The sequence below is a fragment of the Cricetulus griseus genome, chromosome 5 (genome assembly GCF_003668045.3).
Source record: "Cricetulus griseus strain 17A/GY chromosome 5, alternate assembly CriGri-PICRH-1.0, whole genome shotgun sequence".
NCBI lineage: Eukaryota > Metazoa > Chordata > Mammalia > Rodentia > Cricetidae > Cricetulus > Cricetulus griseus.
In genome coordinates, this window is record NC_048598.1 from 179,174,454 (window position 1) to 179,197,038 (window position 22,585).

General features: G+C 41.5%; 1 gene segment (V, D, J or C); it reads left to right on the forward strand.

Moving 5' to 3' along the window:
- Window positions 1-9,107: 9,107 nt before the first annotated feature.
- On the forward strand, window positions 9,108-17,545 carry LOC113838552. The segment is given in 3 exon segments: window positions 9,108-9,153; window positions 9,249-9,581; window positions 17,214-17,545. Coding segments are annotated over 3 exon segments (711 nt in total).
- Window positions 17,546-22,585: the final 5,040 nt, after the last annotated feature.

The window sequence follows — 22,585 nt, forward strand, 5'->3', positions numbered from 1 at the left end:
GGTTGGGAGTGGGCAAACATTTCCGGCTAGCCTGTGGGGTTTCCTGTTCACTCTGATTTTCAGATACCTGGTTCCCTGTTATACAAATGTGGTCTCTTATACCTATTGTTCAGAAATGAAAATCTGTCTGTTTTGTTTTGTAAAGATTAGGGGTGTCTGGTTCTTTATCCAGGTGGTTCAGGGCTGTGGGTTCCCTCTGTTTTTGGCCTCAAAACTCCAGAACTGCAGGTTCCAAATCATTGTAACATTCACCTTTAGTAAACACCTGGATATGGAGAAGACTGACATTTCTGGATAAGCATTTATGATTGAGTCATTGACCAAAGTGTTCCCATGGAAACTACAAGATAATTCAAGCTATGGCCTCAGGCATTTGGTTGCTCTCCACAAACTGATGGTGACATCCTTGTGCTGAAGAAAACACATATCTCACAGAATATGGAGAATGTGAGTTGGTGCCTAACTGCAGGCCTCAGCCCCACCGACTTCTGTTCATAGCAGTGGAACGTACTTGGCCTGTTCTCAGAGGAGAATCACCCTAACAGCACACTGTGAACTACAATGGTGACCTGCTGGTGAGATTGTATTTACAGCCCACTCTGTGAATGTGGCCCATGCCTGAAACTACTAGAATGTTCTGGAATCTGACACAGGTAGGCCTTGGGCTTATGGGAAAAACAAATATTCTGCTAAAGCAGTGATTTTCAACCTGGGGCTGCTACCAAGTTGGGAACTGAACAACTCTTCCACAGAGTCCTAGGACTCTTCTACAGCGGCCACATATCAGATGTCCTGGATGTCAGATATTTACGTTATGAATCATAGTGGAAAAATTCTCGTTATGAAGGAGCAACAAAATAATTTTATATTTTAGTATTACCTACTACCTACTACCTCCCTCATGAACTAATGAATCCTGCCATATTCTGGGTAAACAGGGAATTATTTTTTTATTATATTCATTTTTCATTTTCATTTATATTTTTGAACAGGATATCATATTCAGATGTATACTTAATGGTATACCCACCAGGCTCCATTAGTTTTAATACCAGGTCTACTTAGACTTCCCTTATTAAAATTAATGGGTCATATAACAAATCAAATTTAAATGAACACATAGAAGGGTCTTGAGGGAGAAAGGAGATTTGACAATGACAAGAGGAAGGTAACAAAGGTTTGTGCCATAAACATGTATGTAATTTTTGGAAACCAACTTCAATTTTTAGGAACAAAGAAAGAAAATAACAACTATACATTTTTCTTTTCCAAAAGAATTCGGAGACCAATTTTTAACCCAAATTCTCTCATCAGGATCAGTTCTCGGTAGAAACTGTCACTGAGAAGTCCTTCAGTGTGTGAGTGGATACATACAAGAACCAGTTCTCCCTGAAGCTGAGCTCTGCTCCCACTGAAGACACAGCCCTGCCTTACACTGCAGCAGACACAGTGAGCTGGTTCCCTGAGTGCCCAGAAACAACCTCAATCTGAGGATGCTCGGGACCAGCAGGGGGCGCTGTAGACCCAACTTTTACCAGGAAAGAAAACATAGTAGGTGAGAAAAACATCTGGAGAGTGAGGAAGTCCTCAGGGACCCTAAGGTTTCCTGTCCTGACCTCAAATAACTGCAGAGACCACGTGATACACATGATGCAGTTACTATGACAAGACTCCAAACTTAGTAGAATAAAAAGTATTTGCTAAGGAATATTGCACATAAAAGTTTTAGTCATTACATATGAACCTAATTGAGAAGACAAAATCAATTGCATATACAGAAAGAATGATGAAAATTTCAAACATGACTTATAGTCATCAGAACCACGAGCAGTAGCTTCTGTAAACCTATCTGTAACATCTTTCCACTGTCAGGAGGGGTTTTCTCAGCTGGAGTATATGACTGTGACCTGGGATCTCAGACCATGATGTTCCTCCCACAGTGTTGAGCCCAGGCATTTCTGATAGGCAAGTGTAGGAGCCCTGGTCCCAAGGCATCGTCCACTGTCCTGTGAAGCCCTCAGCTCAGAGGAAGGAGAGAAAGAGAAGGTGGGAAGATGGCATAATTGTTGTGTGAATGTTTCCCCTAAAATGAAAGATTATTAGGTAAACTTGGAATACTAAACCTTAATGCATGTTTTTTTGTGTGAACTGGGAAAAGAGAAGAGAGTAAATTAATTACAGACTGTCCATTTAAACATTTAGGATCCTGAAAGTTTAGAACTGATGTTTTCACAACTTACAGATATCTCTACCCAGCTTGTGAATTTAGATAATGTTCTCTCCAACATCCTGGGTTTAAGGCCATCTTTATCTCTTCACAGCACTCTGGAGCTCAGGTGGGGGCAACTTCTTCTCTTTCCAGCCTTATGTTTAAGGGATTAGTGTCCTTCAGTCTGGGGTGATGTCCAGGTGTGTGTACTGCACCCATCCTCGTGTTCAGATTTACTCCAGATTTTCATTATATGGCAAAGAACCACCTATCCACTGTTAGAGTTTTAGAACTTCAGCTTACTGGGGAGATTGCTGATAATTTCTCCTGAGGCATTCACTTTCTTTCCCTTGGCTGGATGACGTTTGCACCTCATGAGATTAGATCCGGCCTCTGGTAGAAGACTTTACACATCAACTAAATGCAGGTTTGCTTGCTGCTCAACTCTGTGCAGATCTTAAATCCCACCAGTCACATCATCAACATATAACATGCTCTCCTCACATGAATCACACAACTGTACCGTCATTTTCAGTCCAAGTGCTTGAGAATTTCTGAGGGGTTAATGAATTGGTAGTTGCAATTTACCTAACACACATTCTCTCTAAAGTGCTTTTCATTCACATGTTACAGTAATAAATAGGAAGACTGACACATGCCTACAGCACTGATTGTAAATATATTAGATAGACTCTCAAGTTGACTATATCTGAGGTCTGGAATTTTGATTTTCATGAAGTAGTTCAGAAAATTGTCTGAGTACATGAGTTACTCTGAAACGACGTTACAGCAATACATTGTAATTTTAAATATCTTAATGGCAGGGAGCATTAGTCAACATTTACATATGTTTTTGTTAGAATAAATTCCTGCATTTAAATTTTGGCACTTCATAGTCCACACTTTTCTTCATGTTTTTTGTTTGTTTGTTTTTTTGTTTTGTTTTGTTTTTGCTTTTTGCTTTGGAAACAGAAGTACTTTAAGTACATGTGAAAAGCTTAGGAATTACGTCTGTATCTGCTGCAGCTCATATCACAGATTTCAGACAGAACACCACTGTTTTAAGTCCTGCATGAACAAGTCTCTGAAACACAACGTGAGTGTTCCTGGTTAGAAATGAAGTTCTCTCTTGAGAAGAGTCTGTCACCTGCCTTCCCTGCAACAGGAACCACCGGTCCTTGCATCTCTGACCCTCTGGCCCCTTCACCCAAACGTGATGACTCTGCCTCTGTATCATCCATTCCAGGATGTTTTCCTTTCAATGAGGATGTGTGTGATGATCCTGGAATCTCATTGAGACAATGTCAGATATTCTCCAATTTAATCATAGAACAAATATCAGCTTTATGCTGTATTCTGCTGGACAGTTTCACTTATAAGTTGTTACAAATTTCCATACATGGTTCTGTGTTCCTATTCAATACCTATAACCTACTTAGAGTCTCATACAATATGTTTCAGAGATGATATTAATTAATACAGTTATCTCAGGTCATGTTTATTTTCCTCAATGATATAATTTCTGTATTCATTCAAATGAAATATTCCCATTGTGTCTCACATATAACCGTGTCTTCTTGCTGCAGTCATCTGCTGACAGACGTGAAGTAAAGCTCAATAATTTATTGCTGACAGTGCTGCAATAAATATCAATGTGCAAATGTTTCTGAGATATGTTCCCTTTAGGCCAATTCAGAAGTCAATTCAGTTTGTATGTAGCCTACTTGAAGGACAAATACTAGTTCTATACATCTGACAGGAGCATGCAAATTCTCAAAATTTATCATATTTTGAAATTTCCATTCATCACCATCATCATCACAACCATCTTTAAATAAATCTGACAACCTTGTCACAAAGCAGAGCAACTCTCTCAGGCCTGAAATCTACTGAGAGTTTAGGTCCTGGTGTTTCACCCACAGAATCGGTACAGCCCTGAGCTAAGACAAAGAATGCATTTCCTCAGACAACGTTAGGATTTGGACATCAGCATCCTTTGCCTGATCCAGGTGTCCTCCACCTCCTCAAACTTGAGTAGGTCCTTATTTAAAGTAATTCTTTGCTCATGAATATGCAAATCATGAAATCTGTGCTGGTAAATACAGGGATGTCCACACAAACAACACATGATCAATGTCCTCTCCACAGTCACTGAGTACACAGGTCCACACCATGGGATGGAGCTGGATCATCCTCTTCCTAGTGACAGCAGCTACAGGTAAGTGCTTAAGTCCCAGACTTGAGGAGGGGCCATTTACTCAGGTGACAATGACATCCACTCTGCCTTTCTCCCCACAGGTGTCCACTCCCAGGTCTAGCTGTAGCAGTCTGGAGCTGAGTTGAGGAGGCCTGGGTCTTCAGTGAAGCTGTCTTGCAAGGCTTCAGGCTACACCTTCACTAGCTATGTTATGAGCTGGGTGAAGAAGAGGTTTGGACAGTTCCTGGAGTGGATTGGAGATTTTTTCCTGGAGATGGCAGTACTAGCTACCATCAGAAGTTCCAGGGAGTGTCCACACTGACTGCAGACAAACCCTCCAGGACAGCCAACAAGGAGCTCAGCAGCCCGACATCTGAGGACTCTTCAGTCTATTACTGTGCAAGACACACAGTGTTGCAACCACAGCCTGAGTGTGTCAGAAACCGTGGAGTGGCAGGAAAGTTCCCTGGGACTGAGATGACAAAGAAGATCAGCCTGGAGACTTGCTCAGAAATAATCACTTGAGTGGCGACTTTTCTGACCCTCCATCACAGTCTCAATAGTCTTTGTCAAGTTTTCTAAGTTTCAACTGTAATAAAACGATGCTGAATGAGGTCCAGTGACCATCTCCATGTACATGTTCCTTCTGTAATAAAACACTAAAGGGAAAACTGTGGTAATGCATAGTGACAATAATATCTTTGGGCTCTCAGAGACTGGAGCTTTGTTGTAGTAGCTTTGAATAAAATTTTTTACCTGTAAAGTACAAATAAATGATATCACACCAAGCCAAATATCCTCTCATAGTCTTTTTTATTTAAATTAGAAACAATATTGTTTTACATGTCAATCCCGGTTCCCTCTCCCTTGTCTCCTCCCCTACCCCAAACCAACACCCTACATATCCCATATCATTTTTGCTCCACAGAGACAGTGAGGCCTTCCATGGTGGGTCTTCAAAGTCTGTCATATCCTTTGGGATAGGGCCTAGGCCCTCCACTGTGTGTCTCGGCTAAGGGTGTGTCCCTCTATGTGAAATGGGCTCCCAAAATTCATTCCTGTGCTAGGAATAAGTATTGATCTACTACAAGAGGCCTCATAGATTTCTGAGGCCTCCTCACTGACACCCACATTTATGGGGTCTTTTTCATTTCCATGATGGCTTCCCAATGATCAGTCTGGGGGGAGCAAGCATTCACCCTTGTTCAGCTGATTATGTGGGTTTCATCAGCCTGGTCTTAACTCCTTTGTTCATCACTCCACCTTCTCTGCAACTGGATTCCAGTTCAGTTCAGTGTTTAGCTGTGGGTGTCTGCTTCTACTTCCATTAGGTGCTGGATGAAGGCTCTAGGATGGCATATAAGTTACTCATCTATCTAATTATCAGGGGAGGGCATTTAAGGTAGCCTCTCCTCTGTTGCTTAGACTGTTAGTTGGTGTCATCCTTGTAGATCTGGAAATTTCCCTAGTGCCTGATTTCTTAAACCTATACTGGCCCCCTAACTGATGGAATCTCTTATTTCAGTCTTCTCTATTCTTCTCCCTACACCACATTCCTGGTCCCTTATGTCTTCTTCTCAGAGTCTTGAGTAACATGAATGTGTGTTTTTATCTCAGCCTGTGTCATCCAGAAGATGAAATATTTGGTCTCTTACAATGAATGAAATATTTGGGTCATTATGCATTGCCACAAAAGTGTAATTATTGTAAGTTGAACAAGTGTATCTTAAATTAGTTTTCATCAAACACAATGTATATACATGCTAATTAAGAATAGGTTTAAAATTATTCATAATAATCTGGTCTCAAGTTTACTGCCTTTCCAGTCCCTGTACCCTGACCCACAGTCTCAAGCATTTACAGAACACCGCCTTACTCTGTTACACCCACATACTTCACCGTCCTGGATATCTTGAAGTCACCCTTGCTCTATAATGTGTTTGGTTTTATATAATGAGCAGCATGGAGGCCTTAAGTACTTGATAATCTCAATGTTTGGATGCAGTAAGAAGTCTCTGTAGCAGAGAGTCTTAATTTTGCATGTTCCTGTAGCAAACACACTTAACCTTGAAATTTGAATGCCATGAGCTGAATATGGATGAAGCCTCATATGATAAAATTTTGTTGGCAGGCATAAATCACCTGTGCCAATTCTGTGTTAGAGACCTTTCAGATCTGTGGTGAATTTAAAATACTGTTTGAAATACTGAAGACTTCATAAAGCACCTCCTCTCTTCTGCAGTGGTAACTGGGGAATGATAAGAAGGCAAGGGAATCTTCCCATTCTGGTCTCTGAACCGAACAAAACTTCAATGTACTCGGAAGGCATTTGTCAGGTTGCTGTAAGACATTGATACAAGGGGTTGTCTGTTACATGCTGCTGAGTCACCATGAAGTGCCCAAACACTTCAAATGTCATGTCATCAGGTAGACATGAGAATGTGGGAACATTAGAGCATGGCTGTTGTGGGAGCTCAGTCTGATTAGCCAATGACACTTGGGGTTTTCCCTCTATGGGCGTGGTTCTCTCTGCTTAGTGACCAGATAAATCCTGAGGTCAGGAATCCTGTGCTCTCTCTACCTTGGAAGCTGAAGGCTTCAACATGCACCTGGTCATGTGCTTTGCTCCATCCTTCCCTGGCATAGGAAGAGGCAACAGTGTCACGTCCCTCTGTATTCATGAGTGTGTGTCCCTATTTCATCCCTTAATAAGGAAGTCTTCCTCACAAGCAGCCAATACATGGCCTCCCTAGTGTCCAGGTGGCAGACTGCTCTCCATCATGTGATGATGGCAGGCATAAGTCCTGTGTTTATGTTGAAGACAATAAATAGTAACTTGATTAATGAGGATGTTTACACAAACATACTACATACAGAAACATCAAAAATATTTGCAAGTAGTTTTTCCAATTGTTTATATTATCAATAAACTATATTTATTTAATTAGTTTTCTTCAGTCTTTTGGATACAAAACACAGTCCTGGATCATCAGGTGTCTGGGCTGAGAACACGGTTCTTTTTGTAGAACAACTGGGCACTAGGACCCTGAAATCATTCTGGGGAAACATCTGCTGAAATTTCCCCTAATGCTTTGCTCTTATAACCACTCTGCTAGCTAATAGCAAAGAGTGATCATGTCATTTTATGCAACTCTTCCTGTAGTTATGGAATCAATATAATATTTTATATACCTTCAATTTCTTAGAAATGTGATGAGGCCGATCCTAAAATTCATGCTTACTTTCATGTGCATTTATTTTTGTTCCAGTCTGCTGCAAGAAATATTACTAGATCCTGACTATGAGAAACTGTGTGTGAGTATCCTCCAGCAGTTCTTGTGAGAAGAAACCCACTGAGATGTCACTGTCTCACTGTGAAAAGGGCATAGAAATGAACAAAGACAATGCAGCAGAATCTAATGTCCACATTCCAGACTTGATGGATCCTATAGATCATCCATACTCCTGATCAGAAGCAACTCCCACAACAGATCAACCTGATGCATTTGAAGCACAGGCCAGCAGGGTCTGACCACACCTCAGTCAATCAGAGCCCTAAGGAACAGGTGCAAAGATGGAACAGCAAGGGAGGTCACCACATCTGTCTAGAGTTTCTTCCTTTTGCTTATCCACACATAACCAGGCTAAATAAGTGAAACCTGGCAGAGAAATGATTTGGTCATCAAGGAACACAGAACAGAAGTGACTTCAGATCAGCAGCTCACTGCATTTAGTTGCTTTAAATGAAGTCACTTTCCTGCAAGTGCCACAGAAACAATAAAATCATGGTCCATAAGGACTCTTAGCCATAGCAAACTTTCTCTAAAACATGACTTCATTAATCAATTAATTCTAAACTCTCCATTACAGGGATGGCCATTCAAAGGGGTCTCTAAAGAGTGATCCCACAACCACTATGGCAGCCCTACATCCTCAGAGGGTGGAAGAGATGGGAAGATATAAACCATGGCACTACAGACCAGGTAACAGACTCCTCTCCTTCCTGTTGTAACCACACACAAGGAGCCTATTCATTTTGTGGAAAAATAATGGTACAGATGCCAAAGGTGTTAACTAACATATGCCAATCACAAACATTTGTCCCGAGGTGTAATAGCAGATTGTGATGTCTATAGGATTTCTCAAGGAATAGCCTCTATATCATTAATGTTTATTTAATATGTATATTTATTATATATACATTCATATGTATTCTATAATGAGGACAAAGGTGTGTCCTGGCTCATGTTAAATTTCCCCCATGCTGTCCAGTTTTACTATAGTAAATTCATGCATACCTCACTATTCATTGATGTTTACATTAGTCCCCCTTGAATCATAGAATTGTAATTTTGAATGTTTAAACTTCGATGAACTTATTGTGTGGTATCTGGTGAGTTAAGAATTAAAGAATGCATGTAAAAATAAATAAATTAAAGATGTTGAAGCTTTTTGCAAACAAATAATGAATAATAGTTCAATGAAAACTTGATAGTCACTATTTCATTTTCTCTCAGACATTTGCACCATTGCTGCTGCCTCTAAGGCTCACACCCAGAGAATTAGATATATCAGGAAGATATGCAAATACGGCCTCTCTGTGCTCATAAAACAAGACCTGTCCTGACCCCGCAGGTCAGGCAGAGGACTCTAGCCCTGTCTTCTCATTCAGAGATCAGCACTGAAAACACGACATTCAACATGGGAATGTGGCTGCACTGGGTTTTCTTTGTTGCTCTTTTAAAAGGTAGATAACGCAGGATACTGTGTGTGAGGAGACACGAGTGAGAGAAACAGTAGACTTTGTGACAGTTTCTTCATCAGGATCCTCTCTGTTTGCAGGTGTCCACTGTGAGGTGCAGCTGGTTGAGTCTGGTGGAGGATTGGTGAAGCCTGCAGGGTCACTGAAACCCTCCTGTGCGGCCTCTGGATTCACCTTCACTGACTATAACATGCACTGGGTCCGCCAGGCTCCATGGAAGGGGCTGGAGTGGGTTGCTTATGTAAGCACTGAAAGTAACAATTATGCAACCTCTTATGCTGATTCGGTGAAAGGCAGATTCACCATCTCCAGAGATGATTCCCGAAGCATGGCCGACCTGCAAATGAACAACCTGAGAACTGATGACACGGCCACTTATTACTGTACAAGCAACACACTGAGGAGTCTTCAGTGTGAGCCCAGACAAAAACCTCCCTGGCAGATACCCATGACCAGCAGGGGGCGCTCAGCATCCATAAAGCCCAGGTTCAGACATAATGGCTTGTTTTCTGTGTTATGAAGATGCCTTCTCCATCTGACACTTTTCTGACCATCCTCTTAACAATTATAGAATCTAGGAATTGATTATGTCTTTAAAGATAAACAAGTCCTATTTTGATGCAATTTTTAAAACAAATATGTCAGCTAGTCCTACTTGAACCTAATACAGAAAGTGTCTATGAGGAAGAGTGATTCTCTGTGGTCACCAGGATCAGCTGCTGGGGAAGCTTGGGAACCTCAGATGGACTTTTGCCTCATCCTGAGGTTAGAACAGACCCTTGACAGGAACAGTTTTACTAAATCAGAGGGAACCAAGTGAAAGGGGAGCCAGGCTCAGTCTCAGCAGTCACCTTGAGTTGTCCTATGGGCTGAAGAGGGTTGCCCCAACGTTACAGAGGAACTTTGGGTGACTGTCCAGGTAGCAGATGTCTCTGTCAATTCTAGAGTTTATATATTATCCTTCTGTGGTCTTTGATAGAGTTAAAGACAGATAGTTAGGGTTATAGTTTTCTTCAGTTATTATGAAAGATAAGTTTTTCTTCTTTTATTTAGAGAGAAAAGAGGAGATGATGGGGAATGTACTGTGTATGTTTATCTTATTGATTGTTAAGTAAAATACTGTTTGGCCAATGAGACAGCAATTTAGATGGGACCAGGAGTCAAAGAGGATTCTGGGAAATGTAGTAGAGAAGTGGTGATCCAGGTGGGAAGTGACATAGCAAGGAGACTCATATTTAAGAGGAGAAACAGGGAGGGCCCTTTTTTCCTCTTCCTTCTCCAGCGGCGGGATGTGATCCACCAGCAAGGATGGACACCAATAAGGCTTCGGATAAGATAAGTCTTATATATAGATTTATGATAGTTAAGACTGAGCTAGCAGATGAGAATCCTAGTCATTGGCCAAGCAGCTTTGAACCTAATACAAGTTTCTGTGTATTCATTTGGGCCCTAACTCAGGCAGGCGGCTGGCATAAAGGTCACACGTGGTGGTGGGGCTCAGGTGGCTTTGGCAGAAAGATTTATCATAACAGAGGGGATTCTAGCAGCCTTTGTGGATTTCATTGCCAGAATTATCACATTCAGAGACTGCGGTGTTGATAGAACAGAAGCCATGCAATCGACTGACTCCAGCTGCTTCTCTCCTTCAACATTAAGTCCATCTGATTTATGATATTGAAGATAGAGCTAAACAGACAAGAGTTATCTGACTCTCTGTAGCATATATTATTGTATTAATGTGTGTAACAATAATTCAGAGATTCATACTGAATTGGAAACAACATTATACACTGTTATATTAGCTTTTCTCATTCCTGGGAGCACCTTCCAAATCCATCCTTCATGAATGAACACTGTCAACTCCTGGAGAGCTTTAATGACACATGCCCTGTCCATGAATAAGAGGACAATTGACATGGAATAGGAGAGAGAGAGACACACACTCACACAGAGAGAGAGAGAGAGAGAGAGAGAGAGACAGAGAGAGAGAGAGAGAGAGAGAGAGAGAGAGAGAGAGAGAGAGAGAGAGAGAGAAAGCCCAATTGAGAGAAAAATAGAGAGATCTGTCTAAGGACATGGACCTTCATCCTTGAGGAATCTTGAAATGTCCTCTCCTCCCCCAAATGGAGGATGGAAAATAACTTGATATTCAGTGTACATTTGCTTGATTTCTTCTTCCTTCTCAATTTAATATATTTTTAGTGTTGTTAACTGATCTGTGAGTTCCAAGGTACTGCCTCCTCCTGTTGACTCCTGTATCTGAATGTTTCAGAAATTCATAAATGAATACAGGGGCTCCATATTACCTGAAGGCTTACCGTGTGTCTCTGACTTCAGGTGCTCAGACCAAGGTATAGTTTGATGAAGGCAGAAAAGGACCTGATCTATGGTCTTGTCATTTATTATATTGGGAACTGCTAGAGCTGGATACTACTGAAACATGGGAGGAGCCTGGCTTGAGGGGGACACTGACAGTAATATTGGCACAACATGAAATCCATCTCTGAAACATCTCATCTGCATCTCCCAGAAAACAAAGCCATCTATCCCTGCAGTTGAGCTCTGTGAGCACTGAAGTTTCAGGGATGTGTTACTGATCAAAACTGACAGTGCTGCTTTAGTGTAAGCAATGACAAATCAACCAGCAAAGGAGCTCAGAAATAGCAGGGGGCACAGTGAAACCAAGAATCCCCAGCACAGAGATGAGGTTGGTGTGGAATGGACTCTGTATCCTCTATGGTTTCCTTTCTTGAGTCTACTAGTTGACCTGGACCTGCTGTGGTTGAGGTGTGATGTTTCCATGCTCAAACACAGTAAAGATTCCTTGTCAAACTTTTTATGGGTGACATATTTTCTTGCTGATTTTATTCTATTTGCATTTACATTTTACAGTTTTCTGGAAAAGTTTTTATAATGCATTCTGATCGCTGATTCCCCTCCCTGCACTCCTCCTAGATCTTTCATGTGTCCTCTCCTATCTACCTCTACACCCTGTCCTTCTCTATCATGGAAAAATACAAATAGACAAAAATATTTTAGGACAGGGATTAACACAAACAAAAATAATACAGTAAATACTCTTACACAACAGCACACTAAAATACAAACAGAACTCTATAACCATGATATATAGTCAAAAGCCAAGTGAAACAGAAAAATTTTGATATAAGAGGAAACATTTTTAAAAATAGCTTTGAGTACATTTTGTTTTGTCAGAGCCTGTGAAGTAGCTGTGGAGGTAATGGTGTCTACTGGCAAACTTGGCAACATCAGTTTGCTTGCTTGGACCCCTATGCTAGGATACAAGAACTGAATTCTATAAGTTGTCCTCTGAGGATCACACATACACCTTGGTGTCTCTCTCTCCTGTGCACACCACTAGAGATAGTATAATAATTTTTAAAACTATTACATGGAAGGAGAGAAACTCCTGAGGACCCACACCCAGCTGAGAATCTCTGATGAGGAAAATATGATCAGTTTTCTTTGTATAATTTCTGGAGGTTACTGTTAAAAAAGACTCTGTCTATGTGTACACAGATAGAACTGATTGGAGTCACCTTGCTATTAGGTATTCAAATAAGAAAAAGCTCACAACATGTGGCAGAGACTCATTGGAAGGTTCCAATGTGAACCAGTGGGACACATTGGGTATAGATATGATCATACTATATTTTATCCATGGAATAAAATTCAAGGAATATAAAATATAAAAGGTAAAAATGTCGACTTATTTATATTTTTAGAATTTTCATAAACGTGTACCTCATACACTTGGGTATTTCACCCATAATCTGTACCCTTCATTTTCATTTCCCTCCTACTAACTTTTATTCTGCTAGATGGTTTCCCTCATGCTTCATCATCTATTTGTATCCATACTTGTTTGTAAGCATGCAATATCTAAAAACTCTATTAAATGAGAGTCTCATTTAATGTCTGACTTCTGAGATGGACTTAATTAATACATTTATCTCCAGTTGCATTCATTTTCTATAACTGATGTAATTTCCAAATTCCCTGTGGATGAAAAACTTGTGTTGTGTCCTCTATATAAACATGACTTCTTGATGAGATGCTCTGTTGACAGATACATAGTTTATGTGCATAATTTAGTTATTTTGACATTGCTCAAATAATCACTGTGGTGCAAATATTTCTGATATATATTTGCTTTGGTTCATTGGGGACAGGTTTTTGTATATAATTTGTTGGAAAGGCAAATATTAATTGGATATATCTGAAAGGAGGTTGTAACCTTCAAACTTAGCAAGTTTTAAATTTCCCATCACTGCCATCGTCATCGCAGCCACCACCTGTAAATCAGTCTTATAACTTTGTCACACATTGGAGCCACTGTCTCAGGCCTGAAATCTACAGAAGTCTTAGGTCCTGATGTTACTTCCTCAGCATCTGCAGAGAGTCCACAGAAGAAGGATGCTATACATATCCTCAGAGAGGATGAGGACTGGGACCTCAGGTTCCTGCTGCCTGACCCAGGTGTCCTCTATCTTCTTCTACAACCGCACTAGGTCATTATCTTAAGTGCCCTGCTCATGAATATGCAAATCATGTGAGTCTATGTGGTAAATACAGGGATGTCCACACCACCAACTACACACGATCAGTGTCCTCTCCACAGTCACTGAGCACACAGGTCCTCACCGCACAGAAGTACCATGGCAAAGTCACACTGACTAGAGACACATCCTCCAGCACAGCCTGTAGGGGATGGGATGCTGTAGCCATGCCTGCTTAGGGGCCCGCTACATGTGTGCCTGACCACGCCTGCGGGGGTGTGGTTAGGGTGACATAGGGAAAGTTTAAGAATGAGGATGCTTACATGGGCCCTGCTTTCTCTTTCATCTTTGCCTTGCTGTACTTACTGCTGCCTGCAGGCTGGCTAGGTCACTCTGTCAGTAAGGCTTTTCCCTATTAAATTCCCTTGTATTTTTACCTGACTCTGTATTGGTAATTTTCCACATTATGTGGTTGTCAGAAGGGGGATATTGTAAACCTAGGCCCCATTTGGTTCAGCCTGCAGGTTCCACCAGGACAGCAGACTAGGCTGGGAAAGCATTCCTGTCTCCACAGCTGCTCCCGACTCCCAGCCCGCCCAGCTGGGAGACTTCCACAGACCTCCCCATGGTTACTGTCACTGTTTCTAGCTTCTTGCATGGAAACAGTTTGGACTATAGCCTATCCAGGCCTGGAGGCCTCCTGCCCTTGAGCCGAGTGGGCCTCAGGAGTAGGCCTCAGCTTTCAGCAGGGTCTGCGGCTTCCCCAGGCAGCGAAAGTCTTTTTCAGTGGTTGAGGCCACAAGGCCATACACTCTCTAAGCTAAGCGCAGCCACCTGTGTGACCTCAGCTCCACCATTGTTGCCATCCTGCCTGACCGACCGCTCTCAAAAGCCATGCGGACTTACTGTACACCTGTGCCACCTGCTGGTCAAAGATAGTTACTGTATCTGGAGTAGAAATAATCAGGTAAAATCACGGCAGAATACTTACCATTTGCTAAAATTGGTAATGTTTTTTGCTTATTACATGAATTCAGTGTTTGTGGAGGATGGTAATCTGTCAATTACTGGCCTATATGCAGTAATGGCAGTTAGCTTGCTGGTACAAATAATATTACTTGCCAGAGTCCTCAGGAACAGGGACAGATAACCTCACCACCTGCTTGCAGAAAATAACAGCTTTACCAAATGAGGTTTTAGAGAACAGATTAGGTCAGGCCACAATTGTGCAGCAAGTGGAACAGAAATTGGATGATAAGCTTGGCTCTGTGTCCAATACACTAAAGACAGAGCTGTCTGTTACCCAAGATGAGATGCAGATTATTTATGATAAGATAAACACAGAGAGATCCTCCTTGTCTGAGGCATTAGAGGCTAGGTTGTCAGAGGACCATGATGAACTAAAGAATATCTGTAGCCAGCTAGAAACTCAGATAGTCTCTGTGACCCAGAAACTAGATGCAAAGGTGCAAAATACCCAGGATAGGGTTGAAGAATTGGACAATGCCATTCAATCAATTATTGAAGCATCTAAGGTAGCAGATCACAAATTTGAATCTAGATTTGAATGTTTAGAAGATAATTTCGAGTACAGGGCTGACAGATTACATAGGTCCATACAGTCGATTGCTGAGGTCTCAAAATCAGCTAATGATGACCTTGAATCTAGACTCCAATACCTAGAAGGCAGTTTCCATACCATCCAGATGCTGTCTATGGATAACACAATTAAAGACCTAGCAAAACGTGTAGACGAGCAGTTAGAGCAATTTACAGATTCACTAACATGCTTGGAATCTTTATGATGCAGGGAATTGAAACTTTTCATGAGGATATCATTACTAGGCTTAAATATCATCGGGATACATCAGAGGCAGAATCACTCCAATCTGAGGCACCTACTCCACCCAGGTATCATAACTATTCTCCTAAGGTTGTTACTCGTACACCATTAGTCTACCCAGCCACCATGGTAGAAAAGTCGTCTTCTAAGAAACACCCTTGGGGAAAGATTACTTATGTATGGCAACCTATACAGCTGAAGGATCTTAAGAATATTAAAGAACCAGTCTCATATGGTCTCCATAGCCCATATGTAAATCAGCTATTACATTCATGGGCAACTTTTAACAGGGTGACACCCACAAATTGAAAATGATTGGTGGCAGCTGTACTTGAGAATTCATGCCAAATCCAATGGAGGGTATTTGTCAGGGAGGGAGCATAGCTCCTTGAGCGTCAAGGCATAAAGGTAGGTTTTGAAGCCCTCTTAGATAATATTCATGGTGAGGGTATTTATGCTAACCCACAGGCTCACACTGAATATGACATCCATATACTTTCCGTATGCAGGAAATCAGCATTAAATGACTGGGATAAGGTTCGTGAGCCAGGAGAATGCCTAGAAGCTTATACCAGAATAGAACAGCAACCTACAGAAAAGTTCCAGGACTTCTTACAAAGGGTAACCAGGGCAATAGAATTACAGGTAACAGATCTGGAAACAAGACAATCAATTATATATACAATAGCTTATGAAAATGCCTCTGCTCACCCTCTCTCCTCCTTTTATTCTGTTTCAAATAGCATAACATTTTGTTTTATTTAATTTTAGGGAGATTTCATACATGAGTAATTTATTGTCCTGAATTACACTGTTCTCTACTTCTCTCCACTTCAACTGATCTGATTGGCTCTCCACTCTCAGGTTTTCTCTCTGTCTCTGTCTCTCTGTCTCTGTCTCTGTCTCTCTCTCTCTCTCTCTCTCTCTCTAATTTAGTACACATGATGCATATTATTTACGGGCTGGCTGCACTGTAGAGGGTAGGAACATGTATGAACATGGAACTTCAGAGGACTGAGCACAGATAAGGGCATGTTTTAAGTATGTCTCTGGGATAATGGTATTGATGTCACTTTCCTTATAGTGAGTTATGATATGAGCAGAAGCAGGGCCATCCACTCAGAGCTGAGACTAAAGTCACTGCTATTTCCCAAAAGAGACAATAGTATTAATAGTTCAACTGGTGATTCAAATGTGGTCATCCAGTGGCCACTCTGGGAGACCTCAGGTGAATGGTGAAATTTCATGCATTTATTTATTGTGTGTGTCAGTGACCACTCTGGCCCCAGATAATCCCACTGTGCACATTCCACCCTTTCATGTCAGTAGCTTGTGAGAGTTGCTGAGTGAGAGAGAGCTGGGCTCTCAGAGAGACAAGCGTGCAGCCTTCTCACACGTGTGGTGAAAGTGGTCATGCAGCATGCTCTCCTACATTTACTTAGAGGAACATCCCACATGCAAATTTGTAGCAATGCTACCAGAAGTCAAGCACCTGCTTAAATTCAGAGCCTCCTACACCCTGGAGAATATTTTCTGGGAGGCATTGAATTCACCACAATGGACATGAAATACTTGTGGGTCTTCATTTTCCTGCTCCCAGCTGTGAGTTCCACAGGGAAGCAGTGGAGAACCTTGTTCTGCTGGTTCTGAGCTCCTGACTCACTGTTGTTCTTTGTTCACAGGTGTCCTGTCCCAGGTGCAGCTGCAGGAGTCAGGGCCTGGTCTGCTGAAGCCCTCGCAGTCACTGTCCCTCACCTGTACTGTCACTGATTACGGCATTAGCAGTGGTAACTGGTGGAGTTGGATTCGTCAGCGTCCAGGGATAGGGCTGGAGTGGATGGGTCAGATTTATAACGATGGAGACACCTACTACAACCCGTCTCTCAAGAGCCGAATAATCATGACAGTAGACTTATCGTGGAATCAGTTTTCCCTGAGGCTGAGCTCTGTGACCACTGTAGGCACAGCTGTGTATTGCTGTGCAAAGAGGCACAGTGATGGAACTTCAGTGTGAGCCTGCACATAAACAAGCCTTCCTGCAGGGGACAGCAGTGCCTCTGTGACAGCGGGCACTGAGTTTTCATGCAGTCTGGTCTCAGCCCAGAAGCATGGACAGTGAAGAAGGACCACCCACTTCCTGTGGGCTGGGGAGTTTTTTATCCACCAACTACATGCTGTCCCCTAGGCACATTACTTCCTTGGCTTTGTGGCTCTGCTTTCACATATCCTCAGGTGGCAGTAAAGGCCATAAGAAAACAATGTCATTATTTTTGTAGATGGGATGGAGATAATGAGTTGGAACTTTGTCTTCATCAAATATCATTTGATCTCCTTTTCCAACTTGAGCAACAGATATGACAAGATTCTCATTGCCCCTCAATTGAAGTATAAGCTAAACTTCAACTCTACAAATCAAACATGGGAAACATTAAATGACAATGGAGTCTCCTTTGGAATATGGCTTGTTAGGATGCTATTAAAGTTAAAAGTCGCCTAGGGCCACTTGGAATCAACAAACTATACTGCTGTCATTGTGTGAGAAGGAAAATATGCAGATACTGGAGTCTCTCTGTCTCTGTCTCTGTCTTTTTCTCTTTCCACCTCTCTCCCTGTCCCTCTTCCCATCCCCGCATCTGTATTCTCACTCCAGTCTTCATAGAATTTGCATGAATGCATGTTAGGCAGGGTAAGAGTTTGGGAGATGTTGTAAGAGTGGATCAGCATCTATCGGGAACAAGAAGAACAGAGAAGAAGCATCGGGGAGATCGTGATGGAAAGAGAGTTATATACATAGAGACAAAGAGAGTCAGAGAGACAGAGAGACAGAGAACTTAAAGATGACTGGATATTGGGGAGAAATATCTGGCAAGAGATTGATGTGGTATATGATAAAAATGTATTGCATGAAAAACAGTAATTATTACGAAGTTTTTTATGGTCCACTAAATCCAAAAATCCAGTGTGCAAATGTTAAAAACAATAGGGGAACCTGAGCCAAATCATAAGCCACTGCTGGATCATATCTATGAGAATCCGTGAGTGTTGTGTTGCATAAGCCACTGCTGGATCATATCTATGAGAATCTGTGAGTGTTGTGTTGTCCAGTTGGTCTTGTGAGAAGAAACCCACTGAGATGAACAAAGACCACGTAGCAGATGTCTGATATCCACATTCTAGACAGAGATGAATCCTATAGATCAGCCCTACTCATGATCAGAAGCAACTCCCATAGAGATCAACCTGATGAATGTGGAGCACAGGCGGCAGGGATGGCCACACCTCAGCCATTCAGGGTCCTAAGAAACAGATGCAAAGACAGAACAGCTGGGGGGGGTGGTCACCACATCTGTTAGGAGTTTCTTCCTGTTGCTTACCCACAAATAACCAAGCTAAATTAGTGAAAACTGTCAGAGAAATAATTTGGTCATCAAGGGACTCAAAGCAGAAATGACTCCAGATCATCAACTCACTGCATTTACTTACTTTAAATGAAGCCAATTTTCTGCAAGTGCCAAAGAAACAATAATGTCATAGTCCATAAGATCTCTTAGCCATAACAATGATTCTCTGACAGTTGTAGTAATCAATCAATTAATCAATTAATTAACTAACTTAATTAAACAATTACCTCTCAAGTCTCCTTTCGAACACAGAGTGACTATTTTAGGGTGCCACTTGAGACTGATTCCACAACCACCAAGAAAATCCTACATTGGGAGTCATTTTACCTTTCCTCATGAATCTAATTTTAGACATTTATTCATAAGTAAGTCTAATTGAAATGTTTTTGGTAGTAATAATCAATTTTCTTATTGTTTTAGTATTACAGACGGAGATGATTGTCATCCTGTGGAGTCCTCGGGGTGTGGCTTTTGTTACTTTGAGCTCCTTCTCAGATGACACTGGGGCCAGAGTTGTCGGATTCCAAGCTGACAATGTAAGAGATGAGTTCACGTCATCAGGAGTTCAGCATACTCACTCCCCTGTTTCATGAAAATGGATAGTCTTTGACACGGGGTATAGATTGACATTAATTGACATATATTGGACATGCTTGTATGGTGCACAATACCCCTCCCATACACAATATTTCTATTCTACGAAGCAACAAGGAACACTTAAGACATCTCTTGATCTTTGCTTTATTGTAACTCTGACATGTCTGAATCCAATCATTTCTGTCTATGAATGCTTTTTTTGATCTTGTTTTGTTTTTTAACCTAGGAGAATGCACATAAACCTTGACTTTACAAACAATGAATATCAGGAACACAAATAATTCTGTCTTGATATCATGGCAACAATCTGACTATATTAAGAGAAAAATAACAAAAACAACTTCAAAGTGGGATTCTCTGGCTTTTACAATTTTTTAACTCATATAGAGTCAACAAGCTGTCTAAACCAAACTCTGTTGCTAGCAAATTCACTTTCTTTTTCCGTATGACCTGGCTCCTTGCACAAACATGAGCACTCTCAGGTTGAGAGTTGATTTGGTTGTCTGTTTTCCTGCCCGTGTATTTATTTTCCTCCTAGAATTTCTTCTCAAAGTTCATCATTATTCTTCTTTATCCTCTGGACCTATTCCATCAGATCACATGATACTCAGGAAGTGTCTCCTGCACCAGGTAAAGGTGGACAGAATCTCCTTGTCCTCCAAGCCATAGTGCCCTCCTCCTCCAGTTTTGCAAAGTAAAATATCAACACCATCATGAACAGTCTTGTTCTAATATAAACCACAGAGTGAGGACAGAAAGGAAAGAGTGTTTCCTTTATATGTGAATTCTCGGGAACAGTCAAGAGAAAGATTAAAATTAGCATGAATGTTGGGTTGTTGTTAGATGTGAACTAGCTGGACTCATGCAAGGTTCCTAGGGCTGACTTCTATGGGGACAGAATGGATTTCTCAAGGAGCTGTGCAGGTTTCATCCTCTGCAGAACTCCATCTGGTGGCTTCCCTGATGCCTCACAGTCACAGAAGATTCCTAGGACAATCTTCCTGACCTGGGCGTCATGTGGAGACATTATAAATCTGTCTATGAACATTTCAGAGCAATCCAACATGGGAATGAGTTTAACCTATTGGAGACTATTTTCTTTCAAATAAACACAGTGGGACAGAGTGTGATGTTTAGTGTGTATGATCACTAACATTGTTAAATATTCATGCATGAGACAGCGAAAACGAAAACCTAAATAAATCATTCATGCAGAGCCTGAGGAACTGGTGCAGAGAGGCCAGCAAAGGTGTTTCCTGACTCTACTCAGAGTTTATTCCTCAGTTAACCACATACAAGGCCCAGGAGACCATTTCCTATGGCAGTTAGAACCCTCCCTTAGAAGGACACAAGATCAGTTAGTTCCTAGTGTCTGTGTCGCTCTCCTGGGAATGCTACAATAACAGAAATGACCCAGTTCAAAGACTCTCACCATCATCATGAAGACAATTTATCTCATAGTGGAATAAGTTTCTCTGTTGGAAAACTGGACCTGCATGGTCAACAGCATATGGGGTTCAAGAGCAGGAAGGAGAAGTTTACATGTAACCAGAACCTGTCTCCAATTATAATATATTCAAATGAAAAATGAGATTCCTCTAAGGGAGTCTAATTGAGGAAAGGAAACACACTCAGCATAGGCTGGGGTACATCTCCTGAGGTCATCAGGAACCCATTCAAATGCAATTGGGATTTCCCTGTCTCATAAGATCACATAGTTTTATTAACATTTATTTATTTATTTATTTATTTATTATTTTATCCCGCATTTTCTTTGACTATATACTACAGCTTCTAATTTTGTGTGTCTATGGGATTCAGGTGGTCTCTGCATCCACACCTGTTTCTTGTGACTTTTCTTGGGCTCTTTTTCTTCAGAATATATTTGTTTTTTCTGGTTCCAAGGTGTTAGTTTTTCTTTGACTTCATTGTACTTTATTGTATTTTATTCACTAAAAGCTTGTTAGTAATAAAACGAAAACAGTAAGTTGGTGTGTGAGGATAGTGAAGCCTTGTGAGTTGAGTCAGGAGGAGGGAGTGCGGGATGCAGCTGCTTACATCAGCTGGTGTTTCCTCTACATTCCACAGCCTGATGGAGCAAACAGTGGGTGTGGACCCTGTGCTACAACAAGATGACAGCGAGCTGACTTTCTGGGATATACGGAATCACATCACGTGGGTGGAAAGGGGAAGAAAAACCTGAGCAGTGTGGACTTCCTGATCAGAAATGAAAAACTTGGTAACCCAAGTGTGAAAAAATGGTTAGCAGTGATGTGACACCTTAAAAATACAGGAGCAGTAACTACATTCCTAGCCGAATTATTTATAAAATCCAGAACTTGGAAACAAACTGGATGCCTCTCAACCAAAGAATGGACAAACTAAATGTGGTAAATTTACATAATGGAATTCTACTCAGCTGTCAGAAACAATGAAGTCAAATGGACAGAACTAGAAAAACACATCCTGAGTGTGGTAACCCATACCATGAAAGACAAAAACAGTATGTACTTAGTCATAAGTGGATACCAGACATAAAGCAAAAGATACACAGCCTACAATCCACAACCCCAGAGAAGTTAGAACCCTCTTCCAGAAACAGATGAAAGTAGATGCAGAAACCCCCACGAGACATTGGGCTGAGCTCCTGGAGTACAATCAAAGTGAGGGTGGACCCATATTACAAACAGAGGAGTCAAGACCATGGTGGGGAAATCTACAGAATCAGCAGACACAAACTAGTGAGAGATTACTGACTTCGGTCTGACAAATGGAAAACCTGTATGAGATCCATCTAGACTCCCTTAATATAGGTGATAATGGTCCAGCTGGGACAATATATGAGGTCACAGGCGTGGGTTCAAGATCTAACTCTAATGCACTGACATCATGGAACCCATTAGATATGGAGAGGTACCTTGCGTGGTCTAGACACAGACATATGGGGTGGTGGGGAGGTGCCGAGGTCCTGCCTCAACAAGATGATGGGACAAAATTATTAGAATTCCAATGGGAGTCTTTACCCGCTCTAGGAGATGATGGGAGATGGGGGGCAG